At 41.3% G+C, this 11,266-nt stretch overlaps 1 protein-coding gene across 1 annotated transcript in view; it reads right to left on the bottom strand.

Moving 5' to 3' along the window:
* The window catches only part of LOC147116616 (polycystin-1-like protein 2), a 90,787-nt gene extending 82,043 nt beyond the window's left edge, over positions 1 to 8,744 (bottom strand). The window contains exons 1-6 of the mRNA XM_085992055.1: positions 8,561 to 8,744; positions 6,552 to 6,782; positions 4,690 to 4,791; positions 3,529 to 3,707; positions 3,192 to 3,338; positions 1,303 to 1,502 (exon numbers count right to left, since the gene is read on the bottom strand). Coding sequence (XP_085848181.1) covers positions 1,303 to 1,502; positions 3,192 to 3,338; positions 3,529 to 3,707; positions 4,690 to 4,791; positions 6,552 to 6,782; positions 8,561 to 8,716 — 1,015 coding nt within the window. The 5' untranslated portion in view covers positions 8,717 to 8,744. The remainder of the gene's footprint in view (positions 1 to 1,302; positions 1,503 to 3,191; positions 3,339 to 3,528; positions 3,708 to 4,689; positions 4,792 to 6,551; positions 6,783 to 8,560) is intronic.
* Between the last annotated feature and the right edge of the window lie 2,522 nt (positions 8,745 to 11,266).

Consider the following 11,266-nt stretch of genomic DNA (forward strand, 5'->3'; position numbering starts at 1 on the left):
TTTGCAACAAGTTTGCACTCAAACTCCCATGCTCACAGCAGGATGCCATGCTCAAAAGCAGCATGGATCAGACAATCGGCGCTACAGTGTTGTGGGGCTTTCTCTCCCTTTGATTGTGGCTCCTCACTGGGAGATGAGAATCACTATTTTACCCTTAAATTGTCATCTTCACTTAGAAATGCCACACCGATGACTCACTGGTGCAGTGAGGGTGTTCTTTTGATGGTTAAAGAAAAAACTATTTATTTATATAGTGTAGTTCATGCCCTGAGCATGTCCCAAAGAATTATACAGGCAGTGAATTACTTTTGAAGTTAGTCACTTATTTTTAAGAGGGGAAGCACAGCAGCCAGTTTGCACAAAGCAATGAGATAAATTATCGGTTAGTTCTAGTGCAAAGGAAGCTTTAATCTAAATGTTAAAAATGGGAAGTTGTTCCATGTCCTCAGCATTGGTGGATATAAAAGTTCCCCAAAGATCTAAATTTAAAAAAAATATTGTTGCATGAAAGTTATAATGCATCAACACAGATAGCGCAAAACAAACTTCTAACTGAATTTTTAAAAGCACATTAAATGAAATTAAAGTTACAAACTATAGCAACAACCAGGATTCAGTTTGAGGCCAATCTCATCTTTTGGTTCAGATTACTAGAGCTTCAGTTTCATGTTTTATGAAATCTTCTGCACTCCTCAGTTACATCACCACTTTGTAATCAACTCCAGATACCCAGTAAACTTTTATATAATTCCAGTATGTATTTTAGTGCCAAATTTGGAAACAAAGTACTGTAAACAAATATTAAATACTTCACAAACAGAAAAGTTTACCCAGTATAGCACTAAGAAAAACAGACCACTACACTTAAACAAGAGTCCTCTTGGCTAGAGAAGGGGGTGGGGGGGAACTGCAGGGCTCCCTCTCCTGATTGCTATCAAATGATTCCTGCTGGAATATGCGTGTGTGTGGATAATGGGAATAGACAGGATCATTGTGATGCCCTCCATAGCCAAATCTTACTGTCTAGGTTCACACATTAATAATAGATACTGGGGAGAGGTACTGGAACTACAACTCACTGAGAGGCATCACCTTCAGGGGAAAACTAGCAAAAAAAAACAGAAAATGCTGGAAATATATAGTTGGGTTTAGTCAGATAGGTTAACATTTCAGGTAGAACCCATTGTCAGGGCCTATTGTGTATTCCCAGCATTTTCTGGTTTTATTTTAGATCTCCAGCATTCGCAGCTTTTATTTTTATTTTCACCACTAAATAATTTACTGCAACAGATTAACGTTTACCCAGTTCCTCTTTCTGTCCAGTGTCATTACTAGCTGTGCCCCAGAACATGATGTTGGTCAGCATTGTACAGAGGAGGAGCGACAAGCAGCAGGAAATTCGCTGCACCCGGGTGAAGGAACTCCTTGGGGGACGAGCAACCACTGAAAACCAGATATGCTGATCCGTGAGGCTTTCAGCTGTCTTCATAAAGAACAGGTTTCTGCAACACATCAAATAGAACCAACATCATTGATTCATTCTTTGAAACTATCCCATCCTGAACACATATTTAAAAAGCATTTCTTATTCATGTTAATAGTGTAGAGCAGGGCATTTGAACCATGTCAAAGTGATATCAAATGTAATATGGGTCACAAGTGTGACATTAAAGACTATTCCCTGTAGTGGAATGCAAAAATAGGAACATTATGAACTGAATATTTAAATCTTGATTTCCACTCACTTCTGGAGTGCTTTACACAGTTGCTACCATGATCATTGTTTTGGGATGGACTAGCCTCCCCTGGTACCCTGTAAAAACAGGACAAATAGCACAAATTCCAACAAGATTGCAAAATGTTGGCAATACGTACCAGGCCCGTCAGCATCTGAAAAGAGGCAAGTTAAAATTTTGAATGGGTAACCTTCGTCAGACAAGTTTTGCCATGCAAAGCAATAACCCATCTTTTCCCTTTTTAAATATTGACAGACCTGCTCTGTATTTCCAGCAAGCTTTTTTATTTTAGCAATCCAGCATTCAACTTTTTTTATCAGCACAATTTTCAGTGTTGGTTTCATGGCACTGAGGGCAAGTCCCCTCCTGTCCAAGTGCACTTTAGATTATATGGTGGTAAATGAGGTACTTTATAAAATGGCTTTGTTGGTGCTTCTGGGCTAAAGCACATGCAGTTCAGATTTTAAGGTAGTGTTGATGGCATTTGAGGAACTGCAAATGCACCAGAAATGTGTATGCCAGTCACGTTGCCATTATGATGATGTAGGTGACAAGCTATAATTCTATAGCTGAAATTTGATGTAATCCAAATGTGGCCAAGCCCATTAAACTCAAACCAGATTTGATGCAATAACATCCTTCCATCCACTGACTCAATGCTGCTGTGGAAACTTGTTCAGTGTTGACGTCAACAGCAACCTTGATTTATATATTACGGATTTAATGTAGAAAATTGCCCCACGGCACTTCACAGAGGCGTAATCAGAAACAAAAATCGATGAAAAGCCAAAGAAAGAGATTTTAGGAAAGGTGGCCAAAAGCTTGGTCAAACAGGTGGGTTTTAAGGAGGATCTGAAAGGGAGGTGGAGAGGCCGAGGGATTCAGAGAAGGAATTCTGGAGCATGGGGCTTAGATGGCTGAAGGCAAGGCCACCAATGGTGGGGCAAAGAGAGGTCGGAATTCAGAATCATAAGAATGGAGAGTTCGGGGGTGGTGGGGGGGGAGGTGGTTTGGGCTGGAGGAGGTTAGAGATAGGGAAGGGCAAAGCCATGAAGGGATTTAAACGCAAGAATGAGAATTTAAAATTGAAAGCATCCGAGGATCGTTACGGCGGTAGCCAATGTAGGCTAACGAGGACAGGACAGGAGATGAGCATCAGAATTTCAGATGATTTTAATTTAAAATTTAAATATTTTTAAATGTCAAATTAGGATTCCTTCAATTAGTGAAAAATAAACAAACAGTCTAAAGCTACTGAAGCTAAAGTCAAGCAAGGTTTGCTTACAACAAATGAGTTTAGAAGGTATGAGGTGAATTTCTGATCTGCACTCATTCATTAGGGAGGTGGTACCTCAAACTGATTTATTTGCCCACTGTTAGGATAAAGTGAACAAAAACAGGCACAGTAAAGGAAAACATGAGCAAAATTATTCATATGAAGTATTAGTATTTTACCGGAAATCTTTCATTTCTGCCTCAGAAGCAAGAGGGAAGATTTTGTCAAGGACAAACTCTCCAATGTCAAGAGCTAACCAACAATTGCAGAAGAAGCACCATTGTTCCCCTGTTTCTGGATCTTGTATAATTACATGATTGATGTACCTGCAGTTAAAGAGACGTTTAGTAGATTAAAAGCAACCAAATGAATCTATTCTGTAGTCATCTTAGAATTTGCAAGTTAAGCTTCATCAGATTTGATGTTGTCGATAATTCACTAAAACATGTACCTTGCAAAAGAGTGCTGTTCAGGATAGTGAAAGCACTAAAGAATCAATCAATAAATGACATTTACCAGGATGGGCTGGATCCTGAATTGTTGTGCCACAGTCTAATGCTGGTGAGATTCTCCAGTGGAAAAGGAGTAGCGAGGAGAAACTCATCTACTGAACCTTGCTGAAATACTGGTTTCTTTGGGTCAATCAGAAGATGGGAGTCACTATGGCCTGCTGAACCATAGAGAGTTATTACTACCTGTGTAAATAACAACAAAGAAATGTATTACTACCTGTGTAAATAACAACAAAGAAATGTATTACTACCTGTGTAAATAACAACAAAGAAATGTATTACTACCTGTGTAAATAACAACAAAGAAATTTATTATACACCTTACCACTACTACTAAATTCCCGTCCGTAAGCTCAGCAGCGAGGATGGGGCTGAATTTTACATATTATTAGGAATGTGAAAATAAGCTCAAATTCACTTAGGGTCCAAATAAGAGTAATCTTCTGGATTTAATGACAAGCTCAGGTCAGCAAATAATCCAGGAATGTTAAAAAGTTTGGAATAATTTGGCCTGTTAAGACCACTAATTCCACAGTCCATGCATTATTAACTCAATCATGGATTCTCCTTCCCCAAAATCACTTTTCCTCACCTTCATGCACATGATTGAGTGATACAGCTGATGAATGTCACTGCACACATCCATTCTATAACAATGTTGACTTGTCACACTACCATCAACCACTTTGCACCATTTTTGTTGAATTCTCTTGGCTCCGCCAAACTAATCAAATGTGAATGGCTAAGTCCCTAGTCCAGTTACCCACATCATTTCTATGTCTGTCCCTGCCTCTATCTTGATCATTCTACCACTGTCATCATCTATCTATCTATCTATCTTATATATATATAATAAAGCGGTTCATCTGTCTGTCTGTATGTCCTCTATACACTCAAAAGTTATAGAGCATTACTACACATATGTTATATCAAAGAACAAATAAAAAATATATAAAACTTCATCTGGTTATACTAATAATTGCATTTGGTTATACTAATAATTGCAATTTATGAAAATACATTATTCTCCAATCATGACATTCAATTCTTAATTACTTTATTCTTTCCGTAATTGTAGTAAGTTATTTTGAATCCCCCCAATTACTCTATTACCATTTTAATTTAATTTTATTTGTGCAGCATTTGTATTTTTCCTTTCCCATACCTTAGATGTGGTGCCTGCTCCTCTTCGATGACCGGTGAAGACTTTCACCAAGTAACAGTATTTGGCAAATGGGTCATTATCTGCAAGGACAGTCTTTTTCACCTATATGTAAGAAAGATTTTAAGCAAAGACTTCTAAACAGCAATGTTAAGGTGTTGATACAAAACATAAAGGCCTAGAAATTCAGTGGGCCTTGCGCCCACTTAGCGCCTAAAGAGGTCTTTTGCGCCAGCGGGGTGGTAGCGCGGAAATTGAGTGCAGCGGTATTGGCGGCGGTAGCCGTTAGCGCTGCGCCGGGACCGATGATGCCATCGGTGTGCGCGGTGGCCCGTAACGCCCCGAAACTGCGCCGATCCCCATATTTATTTGCGGCCGCCTCCTCCGAAGCGGGCGCAAACAGCGAACAGAAAACGGGGCCGTCCTGCTGCCATAGTGGGGCGCTTTAAAGCGGAAGGTGCGGCCGGCCGCTTTTTCGGCGGCCGCCTGCCCGCACCTCCTTCCCCGGCCTCCTCCACCACCCCCCCCCCCCCCGCGGCATTGCCGGCTGGTTTCCGTGGAGCCCGGCACTTCTCCGTTGTGCCGGGCTCTTTTGCCGGCACTCGCGATCGGGGCTCCGGCCGTTGCAGGCACCTCCCCCTTAAGAGAAGGAGGAGGCCTGCAGTACCGCAGCCTGCTGCACCGCATCGGGTGGCGCTGCGGCAACTAGCGCGCCGATATTCAGTTGCAGCGCCCCAAACGGAGGCGGGCACACCCTGGTATAGCGCCCGCTTCCGAATTGGGGCGCAGAAGACGAATATACGGCGTGCGCTAATGCCTCCCCGCCCAGCGCTAACTTTTGGGCGCGAGCGAGCTGCCCGCACCCAAGTGAATTTCTAGGCCAAAATATTACATTTTTAAGCATTAATTATTTGAAAGGCTCTGCAATGGTAGATGACATGATTGTTGTTCCTGACCATGTATCATCATTGAGAAGTAGGACACCAGTTCACCAATGACCCACGATCCTCACACAGCAAGATCTTGAACTTAGTAGGTTCCCTGAGAAACTGCCATGTCAGTGAAAAACATACTTAAGGGAGGTGAAAACAGAGAAAATGTGGAAACATTTAGAAGCTGGCACCAAAGCGTAATCATCAGAGGCTTCAGAACAGGCTGCCTTCTCGGTTAATCTTTGAGAAGTGGCATTGCAAAGGCACTTTAAATTAAACCAGGGGTCAAATAAATAGAATAAGTATGACCTGTTATTTACCTATAAGATACAGTATTGCCTAAATGTAATTAGTACAAAGGAAGAGCATACCATTTTCAGAAACTAGCGTCGCAATTCAAAAAAAAAATACTTTGTAAGAGTCATTGACTGTTTGAAAACCTTGTAAGCTGATTTTTCCACTCTGTGGTGCAAAATTAGCAAAATAAATGTTAGGAAAACTATATAATCTTTCTCTTTTGCATGGATCACAGTAATTAAACAGTACACTAGAATATAATCATTGCATAAAACATTAGTTTGCTTTTTATCACATTCTGTTCCATTTTATATTCACTAAAAATATTGATGCGATTCATGTTCAGGCCTATATGATGTTTAGTATGTAGTAGCATCAGGCTAATCTGCAATGCCAATTAAATAGAAAATTAATATTTTGCATTCTTCCAGCACCATATCACGTCACTTCATCACTTTGAAGCACTGTAGCATTTTTTAATCATCTGGATACGTGTGGTTTTAATTGGAAAATATTGCAACAAATTCAGTTAAGCATTAATATGCCTTGTTGTGTATGGTTTTCCTTAATTTGTAATTTAAGTAGTTAGTAATAAATTAAATCTCAAAGTTACAGCACCTTGTGCAGTTTCCTTACCTTCACTAAATCTTGTCTATCTTTCGCTCGAGCCCAAATGACCAGGATGATGTAAACTCCAACAATGGCAGCCAATAATGAGACCACCACAGAGTTGTCTTTGATTTGAGAAAATAACTGTATTGTTTCCTTGACATCCACCGTATTAGGCAAGGTCAGGAAAGAGGTAGCAAACAAACTAAGGTGGTTGCAAAGACATTGGGTCCTTTCTAGGTTTGTTCTTGGGCCCACCTAAAGATAAAACAAATGTGAATCATTCTTTGTTCAATATGAAACACAAATTCTATAGTAGAAACTTCTAGAACCTCCTCAGAGTGGACTGGAGGCTTGCAATGAGTGTCAAATTGAACAATGATCCAAAATAGGTAATTCCTAGTTTATTTGCCAAAATCTAAATTTGCCCTAATTCAAAGCAATTCATGTTTGGATTTCTCCAGAACAGAAATGGCGATTGGTGAACAATGTAATGCTCAGTGCTGGTCTGTTTTTCAACAACTTGCATTTCTATAGCTCTCATCATATAGAGAGATACATTTCAGAGCACTTTACAAGGCAGAGAAGAAAACAGTGGATTCTGAACTGGACTGAAGAAGTGGGTGACTGTAAGATAAAGGAGATGGGAAGGCACAGCTGAAGGAAATGGTTTTTAGGAGGCTTATGAAAGTAGGGGGTGGGTGAGGGGGGCGGTGGTGGTGCTGGAGTTTTGGAAGATAAGGTGTAATGGTTGAAAAAGTGGACAATGATGGGGAAGCAGCGAGTAACCTAGCGTCAGAGGTATGTCCAGAATATATGGCTGCAGGAGATTGCCGAGTTATGTTGGAGCGAGGCAATAGCAGATTTTGAAAGCAAGGATGGCCACCTTGAATTCAATTTCAGGGGGCTTGAGGTTAGAGCTTGGAACTGTGGAAGTGATGGGAACGTAATTTTTTTGCGGGGGAAGATGCAGATTGCAGCATTCTGAATGAGTTTTAACTTGTGGAGGGTGGAAATGGACAGCAGCTTGGAGAATTTTAGAAAAGTCAAATGTTGTGGTTATAAAAGGTGTGAATTAGGCATTTCCCCTCTGTCATCATAATTATCCGGTGAATCTCTCTCAATTGCAGTTGGGTGGGTTTGTTTATTTTTAAATAAGAATTGTATTTTTTATTTTTAAAACTGGCATCTAGTCGCAGGTGTTTGACACTTTGGTAGCTCAATGGGAGCTGAGCAATCCCCAGCTGTCTTGTAGCAGGGTACGTGCTTGATCTTTTGAGAAGGTGTACTTTTTATTTCTTTGTATTCCTGGTTGTTTTGTGGAGGACATTGAAATACTGGCAGCTTCGTGTTCGGTGTACAACTGTTTTCTTTGGTGATTTAGTGCATTAGTTTTCTCATGTGCTAGAACTGGTTTATAAGCACCTTTAAGTATAGTAATTGAATACACTGTTCACACTGCAGGTCTGTACTGGAGTAAATCTCGTCTGAAATGCTCTCCAGTGGAAACATGACAATGTGAATTCCCAGATATTAGCATTTTGCCAGCATGAATACCAATTTGTGGTTTCATGTGGTATAATACTTGCACTATGACAATGTATTAACAAAGTCTGCTCTGGAGTCAGTCAGTATTTCAGTACCTTATAAAGTCTGAATCAACATATTTGTGCAAAAGTTTAATTTTAATTTGCAGTGATTAATTCCTAGGTTTCAAATACTCAAAATAGTTTGCCAGCTTGTTTTGCTCAATGCAATGCCATTTTCTAGTTATGGCAAAATATTGCTTTCTTTATTACAGGCCTGGTGCTGATGGACACCGGCTGAAATGCATTGAGGTGCAATCAAATGGAGTGTCAATTTATGACTTTGCTCCTTTCTTGCTCATTAATGCTACATGCAGTCCTGTAACATTTAACCCCTTAGCATGAGCTATGTTTTTGTCTGTTCCAATCTGTTGCATATAACAGAATTAATTGCAGAGAACTTAGTGCTATTTTCAGTTTTATATAGTATTGAAGCTTCATTCATCTTACCTTACATCCATGTGTTGACCAATAAAGCTGTATTTCATCCCAATATAAGCATTTGGTATTGAAGGTACTTATAGTAAAAGTTGTAGCGTTGACTTCTGAAACATTTGGGAGAGGTTTGGCTGCCAAATAGTAAGTCCCATTCCTGCCCATTAACATTTCATGACTTATAACCCAACTGTAGACTTCAGCTGGAGAGAGATAAATAATGGAAAAATGTATGATTTATTGTTACCAGGTGATATTCCAATGTAAAAACTAAACCTGTTAAAGAGAAGGCTTGTATAAAAAGCCACATATATTGTACTGAAACTTAGAGTAGAATCATAGAATCTCACAGCACAGGAGGCCGCCAACTGGCCCATCGTGCCTGTGCCAACTCTTTGAAAGAGCTAGCCAATTAGTCCCACTCCCCTGCTTTTCCCCATAACCTTGCCAATTTTTCCTTTACAGGTATTTATCCAATTCACTTTTGAAAGTTACTGTTGAATCTGCTTCCACCACCCTTCCAGGCACTGCATTCCAGATCACAACAACATATTTTTAAAAATCTTCTCATCTCCCCCCCCTGGTTCTTTTGCTAATTATCTTAAATCTGTGTCCTCTAGTTATCAATCCTCCTGCCAGTTTCTCACTATTTACTCGAACAAAACCCTTCATAATTTTGAACACCTCCATTAATCTCCCCTTAACCATCTCTGTTCTTCTAAAGCGAACAATCCCAACTTCTCTAGTCTAACTTTGGACAAAGCATTTTAAAATGTTACTGAAATGTAGAGCTTGGAACTGAATAGGGTCGTGACAGTTTGTGCTGAACCTCAAACTTTCTACAAGATCTTTGCAGTCTAAAATTAATTAAGTTCCTGCTGTATTTTCTTTTGAGTCCTTTTGTTTAAAGTTTATAACTGTACTCCATTTTCATAAGTACAGTGCCCAGAGTTCCTTTTCCCTGTTGCCTTTCTGCTTGTTCACTTTATATGGACATCTGAAACAGTGAGATACGCCAATATTTTCAGACCAGCAAGTGAAAGCTGTAGAGGTTTTATCGTGGGTTACAGGATGGACTCACAGCCTAAAAATGAGCCCTTGCATTGTCTTTTTTTTTAATTTATAAGATGAACAACATTGTGGCTTATGATAAATATTTCAAGAATTATTTTGGATTGTAAACCCTACAATTTACAAGTATCATTACAAGAACAAGCTGCCTGTTCCATACCACCTACTCCCCCAGGCCTATTGGCCTCTCTCCTGTTCCATGGTTATTCCAAACGCCATGCTCTCACCAACTTATCAGTCCCATGTGCATGTTCAGCTGCCCATTCTCATTGCTTCACACATTGCACCTTTTGAAACTCCTTGCTGAGACCTCTTGTCCCCATCAGAATCTCTAACACCATCCTGAATGAGCATCAATCTGATCCTACACCCCACCCACACCATGTAGAATTTGGCTATCTTTCCATTGACAACACCTCCGTCACCTATTCCCACTCCCTCCCCAATGACCAGCTTTTCTGCCTCTTCTTCCCCAAGCATGAGCTGTATTTCTGCCCTAACCAACCCCCAAGTCATCCAAATGGCAGGGAAATCAACCCAGGCTCTTGCTACACCCTCCCCAGACGGAGCGTGTAGGTTGTTGCTGGCCCACTGTAACCCCACACTACTGCAAAGAGAAAGCAGCCTTGCCTTACTCGAACCCCTCCTCTCCCAAGTGAGCAGAGAGATAGGGCTGGATTTTGCTACGGGGGCGGGTTGGAGGTGGGAAACCCACATTCGGGCTTGTTGTCCCGCCTCCATGGAGATGTGGCCAACCCACTGGATTTTCCTCTGATTGACCTTGTTGAGCCCGCCCTGTGGGCTCAGCAGGCCAATTAAGGGCCACCCGGCAACAGGTGACGTCAGAGATTGACATTTCATCTGTCAAAAGCTTTTGGCACATGAAATATCAGTGTTTAACAGCTGTTTGAAGCTGTCAAGCACTGAAAAACTGCTAATTCAGCCTCAGTCCTTTCTCAGGGTAACTTTAAAATCATTTTGCTGTAGAAACAAAGAAGCTGATTTTTTTTTAAAAATCGGAGCTTCTGTGGTTCTTGCAGCCGACTCCCGACACCGGAATGCAGGACTCCTGTAAAGGTAAGTAAAAGTAAGTTAAACTTATTTAAACACTTGCAAAACACTTACCTTTGCACTCCTGCACCCCTCACTCACCTGAACACTGGGCATCTCGACCCCTCCAAGACCTCAGACCCACGTCCCGCCTCGAAAACTTTTCGTGGTTTGGAGCTGTCGGGAAGCCCACAAACCAGCAATAAAAATCGCGAATAGGCAAAAAACTACCTGTTAACTACCTGTTAACAGGCAGTTTAATTGCCTTTAATCCCTTCCCGCCTCTGGGAGTCGGGTTCCAGCACTTGTCGGGAACCCGACTCCTATGAAATTGACATGGAGGCGGGTTGGAGGCGGGATGGGGTCGGGACCCCCGGATCTCCGATTTTTATCGCCCGCACGCCTCCAACCCGACTCCAGGGGCTTAGGAAAATCCAGCCCATAGTCTTTTCCCACTGCCCCCGTCCCCTCCACAGAGAATTAAAATGGGCCCTGGAAATGGTTTGCCCCCCACTAGTAATCCTACAAACTTCCCCCACCCCTCGTCTTACCATCCCTTTCCCCCCCATTCTCCTTCCCCTATCCTCCTCCTCTCCAACT

Source organism: Somniosus microcephalus, chromosome 6 (genome assembly GCF_052327205.1).
Source record: "Somniosus microcephalus isolate GS21.2 chromosome 6, FLI_Smic_1.0, whole genome shotgun sequence".
Taxonomy (NCBI): domain Eukaryota; kingdom Metazoa; phylum Chordata; class Chondrichthyes; order Squaliformes; family Somniosidae; genus Somniosus; species Somniosus microcephalus.